Source organism: Numida meleagris, chromosome 3 (assembly GCF_002078875.1).
Source record: "Numida meleagris isolate 19003 breed g44 Domestic line chromosome 3, NumMel1.0, whole genome shotgun sequence".
NCBI lineage: Eukaryota > Metazoa > Chordata > Aves > Galliformes > Numididae > Numida > Numida meleagris.
In genome coordinates this window covers 6,225,561-6,251,120 of record NC_034411.1, presented here as the reverse complement: position 1 = coordinate 6,251,120, position 25,560 = coordinate 6,225,561, and the positions used below count along the sequence as shown (strand labels likewise).

Sequence of the window (25,560 nt, the reverse complement as noted above, 5' to 3'; positions counted from 1 at the left end):
AAGCCCTCCTGTTGCCACTCTCTGCCTTTATGATGAGATGAGGTCTCTTCTCCTGGGATTGCAGAAACAGGTCTTCATCAGCTCCTGGCCAAAGTATGTCAAGTTACATAGGTCACTTCGAAAGTAAAAGAGTAATGCCTCCTATTTAGATATGGAAACAGGTTTTTCATTACATTTGAAATGGTCCCATCTCTACAGTTTAAAAAATGGATTTTGGTGTCCCTCTGAATTCCAAGACAGTTCTTTTCTTATTGTATTTAATACTAAATATTTATATAGTAAGTTTCCAAGGTAACTTGATCCTTCTTTAGCTTTTATCATTCCAGATAACTATGTTGTGAGATTTCCAATGAAACAGGAACGTTAATACTTTCTGACAAGACTTTATGCTAGTATTGATTTTCAAGACCAAGAGAAATTAGGATGACATAATAAAATATCCCCTCTTGAGGATGCAGTTCTCAAATAATAAAAATACTGAAGGAATAGAAATGAACATGAGTGATACGCTGACTTCCTAACTCACAACTAGCATTTAGAAGAGTGCAAATCAAAGCTGTAGTAAGCATCCTCGTTTGTTTGCAGTCACAGTAAACTCTGTCTTAGAGAAAGACAGGTATTTTCTAGGAGCAGAACCAAGGTATAGTGGGGAGATGTCAAGTTGCTAATAGGCTGAGAGTCAGCAACAGACACATGGTGATCCTCCTCAGTTTTGGGGGTATTTATTGGAGTCATTAGAAAAGCCACAAACCCAGGTTTTGTCATCAGAACAGCCAAACAAGCCTTAAGCATTTACAAAGTTGCATTTGCTACACGTATATAAACTTCCCTATCACAAATGTCAACTATGTGTATATAATTAATTATACCAGATGGATTTCTACTTCAGTAACTCTTCACTAATATCCTTGCTATTCTTGTTTAAACATTTACCAATAAAAGCTGTGTACTTTACTGGACACTGAATTATGACCTTTTTCAGAAATTAACCTTTTAAAACAAAAGCTATAATTAAAGCTTAAGAGGAAAGCCGTGTAATGGAAATGTCCTTCAGTTCCCTTTTAATTAACAGTACTGCACATAAATAGAAGCTGATCTACCTGTTTCCTCCAGACAAAGTGTGCCAAAGTGTAAGACATTATCTCCTCAAAGGTCTCTGCATTAAAGCACTTGTAGCTTCTGCCACTTCAGACCACTTATATCCTATTGTCTTACTAACTAGTTCAAAGGACACCTGTTCTTTAAATTATACTGGTTTTGAGACTAATGTTTTAAACCTTCGCATGTGAAAACATCTACACTGATACAAAGTTCACCGGTCTGGTTATAATATTCTACAGATACTCTTTACAGTGTCAAGTTCAAGGTGGGGGTACAAGACAGGACACACAGATTTCCAAATGAACTGTCCAAACCTACTGAACACATCAAGAACTGCTTTGTATGACACCTGCTGCCTGCGGTGAACCACACACTTTGAGTCTTTCACCATTTTAACCTTAATCACAAGAAAAAGACTCACGAGTCTAACTGTTCTTCTGTTTTGCCCAACTGTGACATTATTATAGAAATAAACCATACTCATCTTACCTTTTAGCTGGCAAAAGTTTTTGTGCTTTTGATGTGTATGTTCACAAGTCGTCCTGTAGATCTGAGGCAGCAAAGTTAGGTACCAGCATCAGCATCTGTACAAACAAGTTCTCCTTCGCTGGCTTGCTTTAACTGGATTGAAGGAATTCTTGTTTGTTCAGAGTTTATCACAAAAACCTTTGAATTCATACCAGTCACTGAAAACATTTCCAGAGATAAACAACAATTGAGTTTATTAAACTTGACAATTATTTTATTTTCAAATATTTATTTTTAGGAAGTCAATGACAAGAGAAACTTCGTTTTAGCACTCACTGAAATTAATCCATGTTCTGCACTGCATGATGCAAGATAATGCTGATGACAATATCCATCCATTGTAAATCATTCAGCTTGCAGTACTATACTATAATAGGGGTACTGGATTTATTTTTGATCATTTAGCCTTTCACGCTACTCAAATGGCCTTTTGGTGAATTAAATTGCTTATTTGTCTTTCAAAATTAGCTTACCACTAGTTCTTAAGCAGCTTTTGGACTAACAATTGAGTTTTGCTCTGTAGTTTACTGAAAAATGAAATTCTTAGGTTTTCCTAAAGAAATTAATGTACCCTCCCCTAAACAAGTAAGCTTCACACTTGAGGGGAACAGACTACTTTGCAAGGCAGAGCAGTAGTTTGAAGCATACCAGAGAATAAAGATCTGAGAAATAGCAACCAACCACCACACTCCTACCACCTCACAGCACATTTACCTGAGTCAGCAGTAGGAGATGCACGCTAGAGCCAAAATTCCAATCAAGCTCCTGCATGTGCTGTTTCCTGTTTGCTGTCCCCTGCCTGCTTTGTTCAGGCCCTACAAAGTGCTCATTTGGGCTGTTTTTGTTGTGTTGCCCCCCTTCATGCAATGATTAAACACAAAGGCTTGAAGTGGAATTCAGGCTTCTTGCTTGTAGCCCTTGAACCTCTGCTTCTTCAGAAGCCACAAAAGTAAGGGAATATAGCATATATTCAATTCCAGAAGCTGAGAACACAACAGTTTAATATAGTGAAAAAACCCTACAATACTCTCTGAACACAAGAACTCACACAATGGCATAATGAGAAAGCAAACATGCGTTTTACATAAACACCACAAACTGGACAGCATTGTTTGAGACCCTTTTAATATTCAAAAGATTAAGTACATACAAAAACTGTAAAATCGTTTATAAGTAGAAAAAATAATTCTTAGGCGTTATAATCAAAACAACACTAGTATCTATTACTAACAATATATATCAGGGCATTATCATTTTAATAATGAAATATTACCTCTGGAGCATCACATGGCACTTTCAGATAAACATACAATTTTTTTTTTTTTTTTAAACCTCAGTGCATAGCTACCTCAGTGAGAAGCTTCTTGGACAAAATACAATCCTGCAAAATTCTTAAGTATAACTTAATCAAGGTGTTGCTGTACAGCACTTCTGTGAGACTCATACAGAGCAAAAAACACATTTTGATGATTCTAGGCGTCTCTGATAATGTAAGGGGGAAAAGGTTAGTTCATCTTTCTCTTTTTTGCTTTAGCAGGAGTTTGGTCATTTTCAGGGTTTGCTTCCCAGAGTGCATTTCTTACAAATCTAGAAGCTGCTCCTTTATCAAGTTTGGATGCCTTTTTCTTGTCTGCTATTTCTTTGACCTTGTTCATGTACGTTCTTATTCTCTCCTAGGGAAAAAAGAAAACACATGTATATGAGGGTTTTTTTGTGCTGTTTTTTTTCTCCCCTCCAAACCATTCATCCAAGATTACTACTAAAGTAAAATCAATGAGTAGGAGCACTCCACATGGTACCTTTCTAAAACACACAGAAAAATAGCATCTTCTACATGCATATCAGGCTCTTCACAAATTTAAGGCTTCCCTTTTAGCAGATTTTCCATCACAGGTACCTACCATACTAATATTTGCATGACATCCATCACCAAAGGAACATGAAGTCCTACAAATTTACAGTGAGACAACAGAATTGTATTTAATGTTGCTAAAAAAATGCTGAACGCAGCCTGGAGTTTGGCCTAAGTAAAGATGGCAAAATTAATATTTAGATATGATGTATTTATAAAATTGCACTACTTACTGTCTACGAAAGAGAGGAACGTGGAGAAGAAAAGGAGGAAGAAGAAAGCAGCATAAAGCATCTTACACAAAAGTAAAGAAGTTACAAGTATTAAACATGCAACTATACAAGACCCTGAAATGGTTCATTGCTAAGTCCCCCTTGACATATTCAAAGCAGCCTGACAAATTTTCAGCTGTACTAGAGGTTTCCTTTAATGACCATAAACAATTAAAAGTTTGTTTCCACTGTCATTCTCTAAAGAGAGGGAATACTTCTTTCTTGTCATCTTTGCCTACCATAGTCACTGAGTGCCTCATGTCTTATTGAACACAGCATGGCTTTGATCTTTGATTCAGCCCCACCTGCAGATCACCACCAGTTTAACAATCTCATTTACGTGCATGCTCACCCGCAGCCAGTTCTACAATCAACAAAGAAAATTACTTTGAGAGTGTAAACCCTCTAAGATGGGAATCACCTTCTGTTAAGTGCCTGCTTCTCTTCACTTATTGAGGACACTTGCAGTAATTCCAGAAAATACGAAGAAGTTCTGCTCGTAGATGTCACGTCTAGATATTTAGCCCAACATGGCCTCGAACTGTAGGGCCTTCAGGTGTTGCTTTACTACATACAATAAACAACAGCAATGCATGCATGTGTGATGCACATATATAGTGCTTTACCTGATGCATGAATTGCAAGAGTGAACTAACAGAGCATTTATGGATACTGGTAACTAAAAACATGCTGGTATTACCTCACCCACAAAACTACTGGCAGCTTTTTGAATCTGAAACACAAGTTACAAAGGACCTACACTACCAAACTGATTTTTAGTTCTTCACTGACCCTTACAAGCAACTGATTTGTCAAAAAAAAAAAAAGGCAATCTTTCCATATCAAAAATGCAGCCTTAATGAAGAGTGCTTTACAGGGTCTGAAATCATGACAGACTGCAGTAACTCTTTGGTGACTGAGATAATTAATGAGAACAAGTGGCAAGCCTACATATATCAACATGAGAAGCAGTAGTTGACAAATACCAAAACGTTAAAAAAAATGAGCTTTGATAGCTTGAATGTGAGTTTTTATTAATATCATTTGAATTCCAGTGTACTCCCTGTATATACAGAAGGAGCAATCTTAGAAAGAAAACAATTGTGACAGAGCAGTCTTTTTATTCCCTTTCTACATGAATAAGAACATCACAATGCTCTTGGAAGGAAGGAAAGTACATTCATTTGCCTTGATACCTGGAAAGAGACATGATAAGAATCCAGCCTACGATAAGTCACTCATTCTTCAGATCTAAAATGACTGGCAATTGTAAAGTAAAAGTACCAGCATAAAATATCCACGGTAGAAGAGATACAATTTATTTTTAGTATAACTAAATTAACACAATATTCAGATGCTATATAATATAGGAGGAACAAGAAACTGGAAGTTCATGAAATATTAACTGAGCCATCTTTTAATACCATACAGTCTAGACTACTGAAAACCTCAGAAAATTAAAAATAGAAGGATTCTTGTTATTCAGGCTAGCTTTCCACATCTTTCAGTCCTATCTTCTATTGCTCCAGTTACCTAAGGATTACATTTAAGCTAAGTATATTATGATTGCCTAGATTTAATGTTTTCATTTATAGAGGAATTAAAAAGGATAGCTATAAGTTTTGAATCCTATTTTTTTCTTTAAGCTAAATGATTTGATATTTTAAGTCAGCAGAATTTTCAAGATACCATGCCTTCTATACTGTAGCCATGCATCCAAATGGAATATAAAGACAAACCTAAAAGATTTATTATAGGCTGTAAATATGTCACTAATGCAGAATTACTGGACAATACACATACAACTGGTGCCAAAAAAGCTTTTAGCTTTGTTGCTGAACTGGATTCTTTACTGCTGAGAAAATGAATTAATGGAGGACTTGGAGGAAGAGGGGGCTCTTTCCCGTCTTTGCTAGTAAATCAACCACACTACGCTTTCAGAGTCACACAAAAGTAAGAAAAGGCAGCCTTAGAGATTAACATGATTCCAAGTATTCCTAAGAAAAAAAAATGCCATACTGGAAGTTATAAATTATCATCAGACGTGTAACATTTTTCCATTTAACAGATTCAAGTGAAAAGCTATTCCATTAAGCTATTCCATTCTCAAAACAAAGGTGGAGAAAAAGATAGATAAGATGACATTATTCATCTTGTTTTTTCTTATTTCAGCAGGCTCTACAAATGATACTTTAAACTGCACTGTTTGGAACTAAAAATACAAATTTCTTAATTTAGAAAACCCAGCAGGGCATACTAACAGGCAATTATATAGCACTATGTAGCATATGTGCACTATTATGGCAATACACCGATTTTCAAAGTAGATATAAATATATATCTACTTCTATGAGTTAATGGTCCTGGGAAAGTAAAGTATTCAAAGCATGCAGTGTAAGAATCTTACCAGTTCCTGTTTCACTGGATGTTCCTTTGGATTGATTCCCTGAGTAGCCAAGTATACTACAAGAAGAAAACGTGTTTTTGATATGAATGGCAGTGATGACTTTGTGCCCAATTAACCAGTCATATAGGAAAACTGTAATTTCCACATAGAACTATTAACCATGGGGTTTAACCACCTGGTTGAGTATCTGATGCAATACTGCCATCAAATATTGCTGTTAAAAATACATATATATAATAAATATATAAAATACATACATAAAATACATAATGCAGTTAAACTTTGCCCTTTTAAGAAGGACAGAAAAGGTTGCAAAAAAAAAAAAGAAAAAACCAAAAGATCCTCAGGCATGTACAAAGCCAGCTTTTGTAGTTATCAACATCATTACCTTAAGGTTAGCAATAAATTGAGTCCTTAGAGTTATTCATGAGTTTTTATCTACTTGGCAATGAAATACAGATATTTGATGTTTGCAGTTGTCTACAAAGCATTCAGATGGTGATCAATTCAATGTTGTCCTCCTATCACATACTTACCCCAGAACATTGAATTCAACGTGTACGCAGAAACCAAATCCAGTTTCGCTTGCTCAAGAGGCTCTAACTAGAATGAAAAAATAAAAGTCATTTACACACTTTAAGATGTGCACAGATTTCAGTCATGAGCCTATTTTAAAACTGTGGATTAATGCATTCATAGACACATACTAAATTAGCATGTTTTTACAGCACAGGTTCACTAAGACAAAGCCTGTATTTTCCTGCCACCACAGGACCATTCCCTCCTCTCCAAACATTCACCTCATTTTCCCAGTTTGATCTTAAATGCCACAGTACCATATGGCCAAAATAACAAAGTCTCTTAGTGTGCAGCTCTTCGACTATTGTTCCCACAGTGAGGAAAAAAGACCCTATTTTTCCACAAAAAACAGAGTCAAAACAGTTGCTGCTATCACTGGAAGAAAAGAAAGAATGCCTCAGGATTACTGATCCTCAGATGTGAGCGTGCTACCAACAACCGATGAACATTAATGCTATATGTTAGACTGCATTTGATGCATGCTAGAACACTTTGGGCTGCACAGCAAAGGAAGAAAAAAGGTAATGAGCTTTTTTCCCCCCTCAACTGTCAAAGTCAATTTATTGGTTTAGTCCTATAGGATTTCCAGAAACTCTGATAAGATCACCGTATAGCTCACTAGTTCTAACATGGATACTGTCCAAAGATCGGTGTTGTCAAGACTGTTTTCTTCATAACTCATTTATGTTAGAAATCCTCAGAGGATAAAAATGTTCCCTTGTGTTAGCTTTTCCTTGCCCTAAAGAAAGAAAATACATGTTAGGTTTTAAATGTTAAAAGACAGTCTTGTATGAGGTCTTCAGGCAGTACTTTGCTGCCTTTATATTCCAAGGAAAAAAAAAACACAAGAAAACACACACAGACTTTACAGACTTGCGCTTGTAACACAGCTAGAGAAGACAATATAGGTTTTCAGGGACCGGATTCTGCAAGTCATCAGGAGATCAATTCTCAGTGTTGTCAATTCATCTTTACATCCTTCTATCTTAACCAAGTTCCATGATGTTTCTTGTTTAAAGGCCACGGACAACTTTGCACAAGCTCTCTGCTCAGGAAGAGCACTCCGCATGTGCTTTTGGGAAGGCCAAAAGTAGGGTAGAATGCCCATTATCTCAATGATTCGCTGGTACAATCATCACTTTCTGCCTTCAAAGAACATACACTTCATTGCTTAGCTCATAACATTATCTGAATATCTCACAAATGTTTCAAATACTATGTGTGAGAGGTAGGAAGCGTAATATTTGTTATTTCTCTGTGCAGTGGTTAGCCAAACAGACCCTGTATTAATAACAGCAAGGCTATCAAGAGAAAGATGATTTACCTTCTGGAGAAGCTCGCTTCTAGAAACTGACATCATTGTCTTCAACATCTCGTCTACTGATGTAAGAGATTTCTCAAATGTTGCAAGATAATCATGAATTTCAGTGGGATATTCTTCTGCATTAATATCTTCTGACATTTCCATCTGGAGAAGAAGCAGAATGAGCAACACTCTCTACAGATTCAAAAGACTAATTTAAAATAGAAAGCGTGAGCATTTATTCATTAAATGTTTTAACAAGCGCCTTCTCCTGAAGAGTTCCAGCAATCAGCATCAGTAGTGACACAGTTAAAGATCCTATAGTTCCAGGGATATCTCCTAACTGCTGTGCAGAACAGCATGAAGGAGAATTACAAGTGATACCTATTCTTGTACCAGTCCCAAATCAGTATTTAACTTTTATGGTCTGTGACAGAAGGAAATTATTTGCTTGCTTAAAAGTGCTCTAAACATCTAGTAAATCACAGTACATAAAGAGCTATACCAAGCGCGCACACAAAAATTAGGGATCTGGCTTCAGCCCATCCTAGGAACAGACATTACTTCAGCTTTAGAGTGGTTATGCAGCACCAGTTATGTCAGGTCAGGTACGTCTTTCAATCTTAAATTTAGGAATTGATCCAAGAAATGCTTCCTGTGAACTCTGTATCCAGTTCTCTGAATTCTCTGTTGGCCACTTTAATCTGCGATATAACTCCTACCAGTAATGAAGCTGAGCTGATTTTGATTTCAGAATACTCTGCAAATCTTGCAGACACATCTATGCAAAGCAACTGTGAGATCAGCAAAGATGTGAACAATTCCAGAGCACTCTAGTTTTGATCCCAGCATTCGCTGTAACAAGGTATGGCTACTGCCAAGCCATCTGGCCGCTGGCTTACAATCAAGATCTTTAATTCTCTCTAATCATAAAACACATTATCTTGGAGAGCTGATGTTACTTCAAGCTGTGTCATTCTACAGCTTCTACTGATTGAGCAACAATTTTTTGGAATGTTTTGAGAAGAAATACAGCACTTCCCTACCAACTCGTAGGGCTGCATCAAGAACACGGGGAGCATCTGGATCACTGCAGTCCCTTCTGCTTGGGGTCAGCATGAGAATCGCACTCCCAGCTGCTGAGTACAGAAAGTGGGAGCACTAGTTGGAGAAACCACACTTGTAAAGTTTGATCTCTGAACACCGAGCCATGCAGCCAGCACGAACTGCAAGGAAACAGCAAACAGCTGTCACATCACTGCTGTTTGTTTTAGATAGAGATCTGATCTTTCCCTTTTCCAGGCAAGAGCATAGTTTGTGTCAGAGAGCTTTCTTTTTATTTATATTGTCTCCTGGAGGTCAAGCTGGATGAAGACTGGGAGGAACAACACCGTGGCACTATTTTCCTCAGGTTTCCCTGAAACTCCAGTTTTTAGCCACACCAGTGCAATTCCAGAAAACACAAAAAGCCAGTTAACAAGCCCGTTTCCATTGCTTTTATTTACATAGTTTAGAATTACAATCCTACTCAGATGACTTTTCATCTTGGTCAGAGATGTGTTACTATACAATGAAGGTCCCCTCCTTACCGCAAGCATGTAACTCAAACCATCTAAATACCAACTCAGTCACCTGCAGCATACCTAAGCAAGAAAGCTAAACTGAATCTACAAAACACTGCCTGCAGAAAAGAAAATAGCTATACAATTATTTCTCTCCCTTATGATAGCATTGTTTGCGTTTCATTCTGTCCCGGCTACTTGTGTTACCTTCTTATCACCCTTCTTAGGCTGATTGAGAGACCACCAGCTATCTGGAAATATTATAATACAACACAGAAAATATTCAAAGCTACGGAAGAAACTAAATTTTGCCAGCTGTTAATACAGTTAAGCCTGGTTAGGAGATGTCTGTCAGCACACATTTACTATACTTACACAAGGAGAGAAGTGTAATCCAAGCCAACGATCAAAAACAGGGTTCACCATTGCCTACAATAATTTGTCTACTATGGTCTTAATTTTATGGATGTGCATAAACACACTGACAAATCCCAACTTTTCTCTCTCTCTTTATCAGGGCAACCAGCAACTGCAGAAAGAAAAACCAGCAAAACTCCTACAGCAGGAGCACGTTACCAATCAACAAGAATTCAAGCTATTTCACCACAGTCTCATGGACAAGCAGTCACTAGAACGTACATTACATTCCTCTCAATATCCCAAGGAAAACCTAAACAATGAGGCAAAGAATATGAAGATAGTAGGAACGAAGAGACACAGTTCAAAGTAAGTTCTTCTACAATTGCTCATGAACCAGAAAGAACTGCCCTCATAATATGAGGTATTTACTTGCCACTCAATTAGCAAGGAAAGGGAAAAAAAAAGTGTCAGCCATCATAAGAACAAGGCTGCATATAAGCAGTGAAGGGTAGGGCACTCAGCCTATGTCTGCTCCTTCTACTGAGAATGTGAGATGGGAGAACGCGTTGAATTTGTGTTTGCTGCTCAGCAGGAACTAGAGCAAGTTCCTCCTCCTGCTGTGTAGAGACCTCTCTCTTTTCATTAGACTGTTGTTTCAGCATTACTAATCTCTGAGCAGGATATGTTACGGTGTTGGCACATGCCAACAATAAGGCAGCAGTCAACAGCCTACAATAGTTTTGATAGTATTAAATCAACAAGAACAAACTTACACTGCATTAGAAAACATGTACAGCGGAAACTCCACAGAACTCTGCCAAAATCAACACACACACCACAGAGTCACACCTGCTGAATGACAGAGGCAAGAATGGGAGGAATAGAGACCATATCAGTGACTCTGTCAATATGCCTAAAGGTTATACTGCCCTCAATAGTTCAGTTTCAGTTATTAAACCACAAACAAGATTTCCTCAAAGTTCTCCAAGTGTTTCCCTATGTATTTTGAACAAGCAGAAGTTCAGTTCCTGCAATGGACATTTACTACACAGGTTTCCTTTGTTGGATTTGTTGACTTTCAACTGTATTTTATTTCCCACTGAGATCCAACTTAAAAAAATTAAGAATACTACAAATATTCAGATAAGTGAAGATACAAAAATATTCCCTGATCAAATGTGAATACTGGGGAAAACAAGGATAAGAAAGTATTTTCATTAGCAAACAATAACACAATGCAGAACATATAATCTGTGGTTGTGCGATGACACTACTTTATAAGACCATTAATTTTGAGAACACAAAGGAAAGTTCACAACCCATAACTACAAAATAGAAAAGGCCAGCTTTGATTGAGGACATCAAAGCAAACAAAAAGTGAGGAAAAATGGGGAGTGACTTCATGACATCAATCTACCAGGAACAAGTTTCCCTTTTAACCCTAGGCTCAAAAACCAACATAGGCCTCAGAAATCAGTTGCCAGGTGGCTCAAAAAGAAAAACAAACAAACCCCACCTTCCCTCCTGCCCACCCACACTCCAAAACTGTCTCTCTTCTACTGAAAAACAAACTCTAATTAGGGCATGGATGCATAATGAGAGACTTCGCTGAAGCAGCATGGGGAAAGTAATGGAAGCTACAGGTATAAAACAACAAGGCAACATGAATCCTCAAAGGACAGAATTAAAACAAGCTCAGTATCACACACATTTTTTTTCGCCCACAATTTAAACTGCATTTTCAGAATAAAAGTGATTTATTTGAAGTAGTTTGTAACAAGTAAACAGAAGACAAAAAAAAGTAATTGAGCATCTGCCATTGTGCTTAATATTGCATCTCATTCAGCTCTTCCTGATAGTTCTCGCCTCCTTTTTAAGCACTAGAAGGCCTTGTCTTCATATTGAGCTCAGATCTTTTACTTTTTTCAGACAACTCATCTAATAATAATCAGATGAGATTTTCCTCCTTCTCATAGATATCTATAGATTATGTATAGAAAACCAGAAGAAACCCAAACACTTTTAGTCAGGGTATGCAAGCTGCTTTGAGATTCAAATCAAGTGCATTAGCAACTTCAGTATGACAAACCAACTCTGCTAGTATCTAAAATATGGCACTGTCGGCTCTATTTCAAGTTCCGATCACAATCTGTAGTGACTGTAGGTGATCCGCGAGCACAGCAGAAGATGTCTGCTCTGTTCTAACATTAGATTGCTGCTGCAGCTGTACAGCAACAGAGCAACATGGAACAAATGTCTTAAATTTAAAGCTACTAGAGACCACAAATTTTAATTACAAACCTCTTTTGGGCAAAGAAATCCACTTCATTTTGGACAGAGATATCCGTTTTATTTCATAGTTGCAAAGCTGTAAGTACCACAGGCTCTGGTCTGTGGCAGAGACTGCTCAGCATTACTGCTGCATAACAAGTAATTAGTTACCTGCTAGTTATCACTGTGTCCATAGAGAGGTTTTTTCAAGCCAGCTTGGGGCAGCTGGAGACGCATCTAGTAAGTACAGTTAGAGTACTCTCCAAACGCCAACTCACAATCTTGTTTGCAAGAAGGATTTCCACTGCAAAAGCAATTAAGCCTACCATGAAATACCAAATATGCAGCAGCAGGCTTCTCTTGATCCCCTTAAAAACATCCCAACTCAAGCCACAGCAGTTACCCAATGCACCCTTTGCATTATCTTATACATAGGTAACAGCCAAGCAATCAGTTTTAACCTTGTCATCAAAGCTAAGCTCCTGGCAGTATTGCAGTGTGCACAGAAAAGCCCTGCAATACAGTTAGCAGCCACCAGGTTATTGCTGATGCCACTGAGATTTAATCTCTTCAGCCCCAGAGGATCTACGAAGTTTATTTTACTCTGTCTTAAAGGAAGATCAAAATTTAAAGGAAAGGAATAATATTTTTAAGGCTCACTTGCACTTCAGCCCAAGGGGATATAATGTGAGAAATCAAGTATCTCATCCTGGCCCTTATTCACTTCTGCCCTATCTACATGGGCAGAAACCTTCAACTTGATCTCCATGATTCCCAAAGCATTTTCATTCTCCGCACAGTGTCATCAGCTGTGCTAGATTCCAAAGCTGATGACAAAGTCATTTCATCTGCTGAACAAATCCAATACACACTGGCTCTTGCTCAGCTCAAACCTGTCAGTACTCCCATCAGCAAGTACAATGATAAAACCAGCTGTCTTTGTGTATGCCCAGAACACCTCTTAGTGAGACACTTTCATAAAAGCCCTCATGCCATGTTAGGACAGCTCATTTCAAGACAGGCTTTCAAGTGATGTTAGATTTGAATGTTTGACTAGTCTCATACTTCTGGTTGCACTGAATATTAAGAAGTACAGCAAACCACTGTCCCCTGGTATAGTTTACTGAGTTGCATCCTCTTTGACAACATATTTCTGTATTCTGATGGGTTTTTGTTCGATTTGTGACAGCATCCAGTAGTTCTGTCCTACCAAATTGCCAGCAAACAGAAATGAACCAGGAGGTCCAGGAGGATGCCCCATAGCAAGCCTGCCTGGAGAACAGAGAAAAGCAAGTAGTTTTATTGAAAAAGAAAAGCTCAGACAAAGGTAGCAAAGTCTACAACCTCAGACCTTTCCTCATCTGGTAGTACATCCCCTTGACATCAGTTCTAAGTTTAACAATATCAAGCTTCACTCTCATTCTTACCCCTCAATCACCTTCATTTCTTCTTTCTGTGCTTTCTTTTTCAGCTCTGGTTCTGCTTCTACTTGGAAACATGGTGACCAGCACTATTCCAGCACGCTGTTTTTGGTTTGATTTAAGTTTTTCTCTGTTCACCGTTATATTTCATATATATCCTACAGTTTCCTAGTGCGCTATTACAAGCAAGGAAACACAACCTTTGCTAAATGCTAGCATTTCATATGAAAAACAGATCAAGTGTGCACACATGAAGAACTGATTAGAAATAAGCTTACCAGAAGGTTGGCAGAATTTCCACAAATTACTCAAAGGCCTGCCTTTCTGATAGGAAGTTCAAGAAATCTAACAAGCCCTTCCAAGTTCCAGTTCCTCATGTTCTGGAGTACAGCCTCATGTTAAGCACTTACTGGTTTCTTTAGTGTGGGTCACACCGCTACAGGATTAACAGCATACAAGTACTTTAGATTTGAAGTACTCTATTGTATTTTTAAAACCAGCTAAGTAACAGACATCTTCCAATTTTACTTTACAATCACGCCTTTCCATTTTTGTGCACGTTAGAAGTAAGGCCATTTAACTAGCATAACCTAAAGTTCAGGTTGCAAGTAAAAGCCCCTGTAAAGCTACAATGTGATGGAAAGTACAGCATTAAGAGCAGGGTGGCACAATCCTAGGCTACTGCAAACGAGAACAAGTCCCAGTACAGAAGCTACAGATGCAGAAATGAAAGACAAAAGCTGCTTACCCTTAGAAGGCCTCAGGTAAGCAGGGATCTCCAAGATACCCTTAACTCCACCACCAACCCTTAAATGAGGTCTGGGAAGGGGTGGATCCTGGCTCCACCCCTTCTGGTCACACAGGTACACTGCATGCACCTGAGCTCCCCTGGGTTGGCCCTGCCTTCCCACCAGGTGCTCCATCACTGGTTCAGGCTGCAACTCAGCATTTCCCCTACAGTCCCTCACAACGCTCCAAGCAGCAACTAAGCTTCCAGAGGGGATGCCACAACCTAGAGTAAGGAAGAGGACACATTCGCCTTTAGAGAAGACTACTTTTATTAACTCAAGGTTAGAAGTTTTATGTATACCTGCCTTTCTGTCAAGGGAAAAGAGTGATACCAAACAATTTTAACCATGGTCTATATGTGCAAATTGTATCTCCTCTTTGAAAATCAGGCTCTTCTTCCAACAGGCACTGATTTCTTGATGCTCCTTGAGTTCCAACACCATTTTATAGAACCACCACACCATCGTTGAGTTGGAAGGGACCTTTAAAGGTCATCTGGTCCAACCCTCCTGCAATGAACAGGGACATCTACAGTTCAATCAGATGCTCAGAGCCTGGTTCAGCCTGATATTGGATGTCTTGAAGGATGGGGCATCCACCACTTCTCTTGGCAACTTGTTCCAGTGCCTCATGATCCTTGCTGTAAAAAACTTTCTTCTTACATCCAATTGACATCTCTTTCAGTTTGAAACCATTTCCCCTTGTCCTATCACAACAAGCCCTGCTAAAGAGTCTGTCCCGTTCTTTTTTACAGTCCGCCGTTAGACACTGACAGGCCGCTCTCATGTCACCTCAGAGCCTTCTCTACTCCAGGCTGCACAGCCTCAGCTCTCTCAGCCTGTCCTCGCAGGGAGGCGTTCCATCCCTGGGATCATTTTTGTGGCCTTCCTCTGGACACGCTCCAACAGCTCCATGTCTCTCCTGTACTGAGCACTCCACATCTGGACACAGTGCTCTAGGTGAGCTCTCACAGTGCAGAGGGGCTCTCCCCTCCCTCACCCTGCTGGCTGCGCTGCTTTGGGTGCAGCCCAGGATATGGTTGGCCCTCTGAGCTGCGAGGGCACAGTGCTGGCTTATGTCCAGCTGCCATCAGCCAGTACCCCCTGGTCACTTTCAGCAGGGCTGTGTTCTATCCTTACATCCTAGTACTAACAGTATAGATTGCCATGACCCAGGACTCCTAACAGGAATCCCACCTTTATGCCTATAGCACCACCTGCCTAGGTACAGCCATCCTCAGGGCTCCACTTCAGCTGAAAAGCCTACAGCCCACATTCATTTAGTAACTAAAGTCATGCATTAATCACCCTACCTGCGTTCACGAACAGAACCAGTGCTGCACACAGCTCAATTTTAGGAAGCTGGGGAGTAGCACACGTTTGAGACTACAGAACAATGCAGACTATTTAATGCTGCCTCGCAGCCTCCTGAAAGCCTCGCTGGCTCAGCCCACACACAGGTTCCTTGACCACGTGCGTGTCATCTGAAATAAGCACGTGCACGAATCAAGGCAGCTTATAACCCACACCTCCTGCTCTTTGTGACGGACAAAGTACCTCGCCGATCCTGCAGGCAGCGGGCCATGGAACTTTAGCATTTAGAGCTGAGATACTGACCTTCGTGCAAACGTCACCTCCACATCTCCTCTGTCACAGACACACACCTGGCAGGGCCGGGATAACGGACTGAGCGTTAGAGGCCCACGCTCCCACAGTGCTGCTCCCGGCGGCTCCGAAAGCCCTTACGGCACGCGCAGCGATGTGATGACGCTTACACCGAAAGGAGAGAGGCCTCGATTCCCTCTCCCCAGCCCCACAGCCGCAGCGTGGCCCTACCGACGAGCACACCCGACCGCCGTACCACGCCGCGCTGGGAAGCGGGCAGAGAGGGGGCGAGCAACGAGGGGCGGGGCCTTCTGCGGCGCGCAGTGATGACGTCACGCGGGCGCCATTGGGCGGAAAGGGGCGTGGTTAGCACGCGCGTGATCCCTACCGCGGCAGCCCGGTGTGTGGAGGGCGCCGTTCACCGCGCTCTGAGGAAAGGATTTCAAGCTGACGTCTAACCTAAATCTCCCCTCTTTCAGTTTAAAGCCGTTCCCCCTTATCCTCTTACTATCAGACCGTGTAATAAAGTCGGTCCCCCTCCTGCTTCCCTCAAGTACTGGAAGGAATTTGGGGAACGGGGCTAGATGTTTGGGGTTCGTTGCCCTGCAGCGCACTTCTCTGGGCCTGCAGTGTAATGTAAAATATCACAAAAATGAAATTCCTTTTAATTGGCTGGTTTATATCTAACCACTTGAAGGAGTCTATTCTAATTAAATCAATATGAACTGAAAACGAGTCGTTCTGCCTACCCCTGGCTGGAAGAGTATCTGAAGATCTTCAGTTGTAGTGCTGGTTTCCATCTTGTCATCTCCTTTTCCTCTGGGAGATTTAGATGTTGAGGTTTTCAGTTTCAACCAAAGCCGGCTGAAAAAGCAATGCAAGTCTGCAAATACGTCAGCGCAATAATAGAACCCGTTTCACTGACTTTACGTAACCAGTTTTTATTTTTAAAGAACACAGCCTAATTATCTCATTTATTCTCCCTAGAACAACTACAGTTATGCGCTGTATGTTAAAGGGGATTCAGAGGAGATTTTGTATATAATATTTAGAAATGCAACAGATTGAAGGGTAACCCGAACTCCTAAATAAGATAACAGTTTGCACTTCCAGAATGTCACATGTCTACAAACCCCACAGAACACTTGCCATGTGGTCAGTGCATTCTGACCTCTGTGTTCATGTGTCACAGGCTGGGTACCCAGAGAGGGAAGCTAACAGATAGACTGATCTGCCAAACGTTAGGTAGAAAGTTTCTGCCAGGGTCGGATTTCCTAAACCCCACGCTTTGTTTCAGTCACAAGATGAAAGGAAAACACAACACATGCTGATCAACTACCAGATTTAACCAACTCTGTAGAAGATTGTAACCCGGTACAGCATTAATACAGTACAGGTTGGACTCAATCATTACCTTTCATGATCATATACTGTGGCTCTTTGTCGCCTTCTAGTGGATTACTTTTGTTGTCGATCTGTTACTGGCTCCAAACTGCTACAGATTTATGGTTCTGTTTGGGTCACTGGAGTGAACTTAATGCCATGGGTCTTGGAATTTCTTGATGCAGTTCACCAGAAAGACTGCTAGGTATGTAAGTATTGTTTTCTGCTAAAATGGCTGGCTTGTTTGTTTTTCTGAGAAGTGAATGAGGACGTAAGGATTTGCATTTATCACAGCCAAAATCTGATTTGAGATGCAGCTTATGTAATTCAGTTGTTTTATGATGGTGCCACTGTGAAAGTATATTATGATGTATGGATATCTATAAAAAAAATCTATCCAAGAAAAGCTATACTGCCGTCCAGTACTTAATGGAAGCCTTTTCATTTGAGAGGGCTATGAATGATTATTGATTATTCTCCGTAATTCCCAAAACAACAGAAAACAATCCTAAATACCTTTGCCAGAATAGTCAAAGTGACAGGCATCTTTAATGTAATTAGTCGTTTATTATGATTTGTCTCACTCAGTGCAGATACTACGTATCAACTCCTGCACAGGGATGCCAAATCCCGTAGTCTTGACCTCACTGGAACCATTATGCTTACATGAAAGCAGAAGGATTTCTGTTCTGGGGTCACTTCCAGTATTCTCATCAGGACTATTAATTCTTTAAGATAGGCATCTTTGCAGTATTTAAGATGAGCATTAATATTTTATTGTTTTATTGTTGAAAGTCTTGGCATTTAAAAATGTTAAACTGCCTCAGCTTGTCACCTCAGAGGGTCAGGCCCACAGATTTTGTTAAAAAGAAAGCTTCTTGTTGCCTGTTCTACTCTCTCTAATGTTTATGGAGTCCTCAGTTGTATTCCTCTGGTTTGAATTATACAATTTACTAATTATGCTGCTCCTCCCTTGGACATTATTATATTTTAAAGCAAAATTCATCTCTCTAAATTATACTGGTATGAAATTCTCCAGATTATTTGCATTTTGATAAAAATATCAAAAAGAGATATCTGCTCACTTAAGCCTGCGTCATGCTAAGCACCACAGCCTGAAATACAAACCAGCTGTGGCAACTCCAAGTCCCAGAAATAATGCTACTGAAAAAGCCCTTGAAGATGCTAATGTAGAAGACAAGATAAATACAAAAATAGTCTATATTCTTCTGCTGTGAATCTGGTGTAAATACAAAGAAGGATGCTATAAGTTACTTGTAACAAAAGTGTTGATGTTTCACTGGCAGCATAAAAATACAAATAGTAAAGTCATACTAGGAGCAAAAGGTGGTTCCAACAGGCATCGATAGTCATAATAAGGGGGAAAAATAAAGGAACAGCATTCTTTTGTCTTCACATCCAGCTTCTTCCAACAACAACTGCTCTTTCTGGCCTTTTAATGAGTCTTAACAAGAGGAGCAGAAATACTTCATTAAATAATTTGATCTTTCTAAGTAGATATTTGTATCAGGTGTCTACCACAAGCCCTTTCTATCGGTCAGTGGAAAGGCAGTACATTCTAACACAGTACATCACTTTTATTCTGGCAAACTTGTCTTAAACCTCTAGAGATTCACTAGCTGTGCTGAAAATGCTAAAGTGATTCAGACTTAAATCAGGTTTAGTTCTGTACAATTACAGCTGTTCTATTTTGAAACTAAGCTGAGAAATGTTGTGGTACCTCTGGTCAATCTATAGGTTGAGTTTGATTCTGTGTGTTTGCCTAAAACTACAATATCACGTTTTAAACTATTTCAAAAATGAGTTCGTCTGCACCTAGGTACCTGACCTGCAAACCATTTCACAACTGAATTTCTGGCCTACTGTGTTTAAAGTCGGTTTATTGCCAAAATCATTAAAAAACAGTGTCAGAAGATACCTTTTAAAATCCCAGGCTGGGACATGCAGACCAGCTCAAGAGATATTAGTGTATGGAGTACACTTGTGTCCGAAGGCCTCAGCCACATAAAGGAATTTCCGGGACAGGCATTTTGTGATTTTGAGGTCTGTTTCTTTGCAATGTGATCTAATTAATTTATGCAATCTGTTCTGTAGGCAGACCAGCAACTTACCAGAAGAGGGTTCAGCAGGAGTAAGGTGAAGCATGAACATCCATCTGCTTGTCTGCCTGCCTACCTGCTCTGGCCACTGAGTGCAAGAGGGGTGAGTACCTCATATCTCCCTTCCTCATCAGAAGACAAGCACTTGCAAAAGGGTAACTACAGGCACCTCAGCAGCATGTTTATGGTAATTTACTCCGCCTGTATTCTACGAAGATCAGATACACGCAAGGAATGGGGAAGCAGGGCAGGAAGAGAGTTTACAGTGACTTATTACAAGGTAAATGGTGAGTACAGGAAGACAGCATAAGATGTCTGACTGTTACATTTGTGCCCCAGCCATTAGATTGGATAAGAAGGGAAAGACAGTCTTGAGGCTAACCCACAGGGAAGTCTCGCATCTTCAGGAACTAAAACCCCAAAACTATAGCAGTGGCACTTAGGACAGCAGAAAAGAAGTATAACCTCCAAAATTTTCCACATTCTGATACCGCCTGCTGGATTTGGCAATGGTATATGGTGCACCCTACGCCCAGGTGAACTTATACTCACCTTTCAGATAAAGTGCTCTGGAAATGTTTTTGGTTTTTTTTTTTCTGCACTCAAATTAAATTAGAATGGCTTTAAACATACTGAACAGAGACTCTTTTCCCTTTTGAAAATATTTCTAATCAAAATACAGATGTAAAACTACATGGAAAGAAGGAAACTGAGCTCAATGTAACTTTGTTTTAGGGAGGAAAAATAATATAATTCAATAAAACTGGCTTAAACTCTTTGATTAAAGCTTTTTTTTAAACGTAACAGATAGGGAGGCTGAGATCTACACTGAGATAAAGATAGTTAGTACAGATCAAAAGAGCTTGTGTCCATACCAGCTAGATTAAATGACAGGATGTGATGAAGTTCTGGGTGCTGTATCTGGTTACTTTACATACGAAGCTTTATTTGCTGGATGTAGATATATCGATGAGGTTATAAGCATATATATATGAAAACAGTAGAAATAAATCAAAAGCAGTCTACCATGCACAGAGTTTTTGTTCTGAAATTGTTCCAGCATTGCATTTCTTCCAATTCATAGAATGGCTTGGGTTGGACAGGACCTTAACAACCATCTGATTCCAACCCCCTGCTGTGGGCTGGTTGCCCCCCACCAGCTCAGGCTGCCTGAAGGCCCATCCAGCTTGGCCTTGAAGACCTCCAGGGGTGGGGCTTCACAGCTTCTCTGGGCAGCCTGTGCCAGGCGTCACCACTCTCTGAGTACAGAATTTTCCCCTGACATCTCACCTCAATCTCTCCTCTCCTCTCCCTTTTAAATTGAAGTTTAAAACCATTCCCCTTGCCCTATCACTATCTGCCCATGTAAAACATTGGTCTCCCTCCTGTTCATGAGCTCCCTTTAAGTACTGGAAGGCTGCAATGAGGTCTCCCCGGAGCCTTCTCTTCTTCAACCCAGCTCTCTCAGCTGTAGGAAGGGTGTTCCAGCCCTCTGAGCATCTTGGTGTCCTCCTCTGGACCAGCTCCAACAGCTTCACATCCTTCTTGTGCTGGGGGCCCCAGGCCCGGCCACAGTGCTCCAGATGGGGCCTCATGAGGGCAGAGCAGTGCTCTGCTGCCACTCTTCTTCAGAGAGTGTCTTGAATGTTTCATAACCTCAAAATCCCAAGCAACCTAGGAGAGCTTGTCTGAGCTTGTTTTATTTATGTTGCTGATGGGCTTTTTATAGTGATGAAAAACATTCAGCTTCACTGCCACTCTTAAGAAGGTCAGGGTTAATGTTGTGATCGGGAAATATCCTGAGAGGCTGGCCCTGCAGGAAGTCATTGTTGTGAGAAGAGAACCTGTCTGTGCATTCTGGACAGGCTGTCCTTACTGCCACGTACAGAGGAGGGAACCTACAGGTGGCTCCGTGTGGCTCTGTAACCCAGCTGTCCCTGCACATGGACATGGTGACTAAAGGTGGGTCCAGATTTACTAACACCCTGTAGGCAGGGGAATGCAGGCAGGACTTCAGAAGGTAAAACTGGAACAGACACATCTGCTTCAGAGGCTGTAGCTGTACTAGTAAGCTAGGCAATGAGGGGCTTGTTCTCTGGCTCAGAAACAAGTTGGCATATCTTGTGACTGTGCTAAATCCAGCTGGTCTCCTGAACAGGGCAGCCACATGCAGGCTGCCAACTGGGAACAGCTGATGCTGTAGTCCTGAATCACACCAGCAAATTAGCTCTTTTAATTTTATCAGGGTAAATTCTCAAATACTGGCATGCTACAACAATTTTCTAGAGTCCTTCTTTTTGTCTTACATTTCCTTTGATGCTGGTTTTGAATACCTTCCATATCAAAGCTGAACTATGGAAAAAAATCAGACAACAGGTGATACTTCACCCTCTTCAACAAGACACTGTATTGTGGCTTCCCATACACAGTAAACACCTGTGATACTCTGCTTGAAAGTCAATCCAAATCATGGCTTAAACCTTAAATATTTTTTTTCTGGTGATGAAAACTGTACACCATAGACCACATATAGGCTCCCTGCACAGAAAACCTTGGAGGGCTGAAATGTCCAAGGGCTTGTACAAATGGTGAAATACAAAACAACTGATGTGAAAGAAGAGACTCTGATTTGTGACAGCTGGGGACCTGGGTGACACCTGTTAAAAACTGTGTGAGGCATACCTATATTCTCACTGCAGTCATGCCTATAAATAGATCCTTCTCCGCCACGTGCATCTGGGGATGATTTGCACAGGAAACAAGAAATAGCTGCCATGCAGGTATGTTTACTAAATGTGGTTGCTGATGATAAATAAAACCATCAAACTTGGTAGCACATTCCATTCCCTGCCCCTGGACGAAGCTGGGTACTGCAGCGGGGGGACTTGCGCATTTCATTTCTGCTGCGTTATGATTTTATTTAGAACATGCTGTAGCTCTTCAGCCTCCAAGCTGCAGAGGCAAGGTGCCAGTCTTCAGCAAGAGGGGGAAGGGCTATAAATAGAGCAGGCTAGGCTGCCACGGGCTGCTTTTGGCCTGCTGAAGTTTCTCATTTAGCTTGGGAGAAGCAGAAATCCAGTGTGCCGAGGAGATAAAGCGTAGTACCTACACTGGCAACAGCAGTTCCCTCCAACGAGTAACTATCTTCCATATTTTTAGGTACACAAATATAGCCACTTACCCTTCCTAAGCAAACACAACGCTATCATTCATCTGTGCCTTCCTCCAACTCTCTTAGTTGTTTGTTGTTTGGTTTTTTTAAACAAACTCTCACCATGAAGAGCTGTCATGTATTTCCATGAAACACGCTTCTCATGAGGGAATCCCATTCCCTACTTCTCAAAACCACAAATAAGACTAACATCAAAATTAAGCACTTAGAGGTAATACAAATTTCATCTTTTTGAGTGCACGGAGCATTAAGAAGTGTTGTTTAATTAGTTTTTGCAGTTAGTTTGTATCACTATCATCTAGGCTCACTAGGAGTTCTCCCTGGAGTTGCTTGTATAAGGAATGGAAATTGCTGCTGCAGGCCAAGTATATAATAACAGTATATCACCAAGAGCCCAGTGCTGCACTTGCCATTCTTTGTTTTTACTCACTGACATCTATACTGAGAGCTTTCTCTTCCCTCATTCTGTGCTTCACTCAGAATTACTATTAAAGAGAGAAACCATATTTCCCCAGAATTCTGCTGCCTATCAAGCCTTTCAGCGAGTGTGTTTCATTTACAGCACAAAGCTAATGAGCTTATCTTTGAACAATGCATTTTAGACTCAAGAGCTTGACTTGCTTCTTTGAAGTCCCCATCCCCAGCTTTTCAGAGAGCTGCAGCCAAGACTGCAGAACAACAGTTCCCTCTGCTCTCTTCCACCCCAGGATATACCCTACAAGGCCCAACATTTAAAATAATTTCAGGATACACTCTCACTCTTATGCCATGTATATTAGCAGATGCATTACCCGTGTTAAATATATACATATGTACACACTAGATATTACACTTCCAAGTAAACCATCAAGTCTATGGGAGACAGCTGGATCTCAAGTCTTTGCTTTCTTCCAAGTATTTACCCTACATACCTTGAAAAAGCACTTGCAGGCCGACATACATCTAACATGCTACACAACCTGCCCTTTGCTTGCCAAGCCAGAATGAAACCCGCATACCTATCTGCACAAAACTACAAGCTAGTGCTGCATGTTTTTGGCAGATGGACAGACCTCATTAACCCTTGCTCAGGGATCTCAAAACTTTGGGCTCAGCCTTAGCAGCTCCAGTGCCTGCCCACAGCAGTGGGACATTTCCTTGCCCAGGCATCCCCACAGCTCTGGCCACGCTGCGGGACCTTCCCACTGCCAAGGCCCTGAGCAAGGTGCCACCTCCATGCAGGGACAGATGCCACTGTTCAAAATTAAGAGCTCTTTTACTAGAAGGAAAGCTTTGTTCCAGTTTCAGATACCTCCTGGTTTGCTACTCTCAGTCATTGTGCTTTTATCTCCACTGGCTCTTGACAAATGCAGGATATAAGAGACTCTGAATCTGAAGACAGCTTAGAGCTGAGTATCAATCTATCAAAAGCATAGATGTCTACAGATGGGTTTATGGTCTGTTGCAATTTTCCTGCTAACCCCTAACTGCTACACAGGCATTAATGATTTCTCTGTTCTACAAGGTCTAATAGCCTGGGAGCCTTTCCTGCCCAGAGGTGCCTATATTTTTCCTCAGCTGTTTATCAGCATACCTGAGAGTTAACAGGGACAATTTGGCCTCACTTGCATTTATCTCAAACCTTCTTAGACCAAAAGAAAAGTGCAAAGTCTCTCAGTCCAACCCTCCTCCCCCACAGCCCCAGAACAGAGATGACTGACAAGGCACAGGTAGATCTGAGTCTCGTTTCTGTTTCAAATTTGCAATTTAGCCGATGCAGTTTGGATCCACCTGCACATTCAGACCATTTAGACTTGCCTCACCCTCTAGCGCCTGACTTGCTAAGCAGAAAACTCATCAGCCCTCCAGCAAGCAGAGAAATAGCTTTGCTAAGGTTTCAGAACTATTCCCATGCAGCCTGCAGGCTCCTCACAGCATGAGCTCTGCACTCCTGCCATCTCTCACTACCTGATCCTGGCTTCAGCGTGACCCTCTGACAGAGCTCCTCACCTTTCAGCCCAGTTTCTTTTTGTAATTTCAATAGCCTCTGGCTTCCACACTGCTTCCCTTACTTGCCACTTCCCCTATCTCAGCGTTCAGTCTTTTGCAGTTTGCTCTTCTTCCTGCATCTTGCTCGGACACCAGCTGGTGGCAGGGCCAGCACAGACGTAAGGCCCCGGTGCCTCAGCAAAGCAGCCTCCCGTTTTCAGAAGCAGCCCGTAGAATGTCGGGCTTGAGAAGCAGGGCAGGTGACTCGCCTGAACTTATCAGATGGCAATTCCTCACTTCAAAGCCTGAGAAAACAGAAATTCTTTGCAAATGGACACACAGGGTCTTTTTTGTTGTTGTTAGCATGAGGAAAGCTGACGTTTTCCCACCACAATCTGGTTTCAGAAATAGCTGAATCCTTTCACCTGAGGCTTGTATCTATACAAACAAGGTAGCTGAAGGCTAATATCAGACAAAGAACGCGATCAGAGAAACAATTAAAGCTTGCTGAAATTGTGAATCAGCTCCCCCAGTACACACACAAACTGAGGACAGTAAGTGGATACGCATGTTAAACACAGCTGGCAGCAACACACTCTTAAAATCAGAAAAGCAGCCCCAGGTAGGTAAGAGGAATCACAGAGCAGTTTAGGCACAATGACAGCAACAAAGCTACTCCTTCACAGCTGGTTTTCAAGAAATACTGAATCTTTATAAGGTTGCCAACACATTCTTGCAGTTTTTAAAAAGGGGGGTGAGCTTTAGTAACTTCTGCTGCAGAACAATGAGCTTCCAAGGGCTACACGCTACTCTTGTGAGTACAGTCCTTCTCTAGGTATCAAAACGTTTGAATAATATACTTTATTCA

The 25,560-nt window shown here is 40.9% G+C and overlaps 1 protein-coding gene across 4 annotated transcripts; it reads right to left on the bottom strand.

Annotated features, from left to right (window-relative positions):
* Window positions 1,797-16,383, bottom strand: C1D (C1D nuclear receptor corepressor). 4 transcript variants are annotated; one of them, XM_021389966.1, is made up of 6 exons: window positions 16,062-16,383; window positions 12,407-12,539; window positions 8,064-8,207; window positions 6,697-6,763; window positions 6,161-6,216; window positions 1,797-3,302 (listed from the first exon to the last, which is right to left on the bottom strand). In XM_021389966.1, the coding sequence occupies exons 3-6, from the start codon at window positions 8,205-8,207 to the stop codon at window positions 3,135-3,137; spliced, it is 435 nt and encodes a 144-aa protein (XP_021245641.1). In that variant the 5' UTR covers window positions 12,407-12,539; window positions 16,062-16,383; the 3' UTR covers window positions 1,797-3,134. The 4 variants fall into 4 exon arrangements, with proteins under 4 accessions (XP_021245641.1, XP_021245639.1, XP_021245642.1 ...); XM_021389964.1 differs by lacking the exon at window positions 12,407-12,539; XM_021389967.1 differs by lacking the exons at window positions 12,407-12,539; window positions 16,062-16,383 and adding an exon at window positions 7,347-7,478 and having other exon boundaries at window positions 8,064-8,201.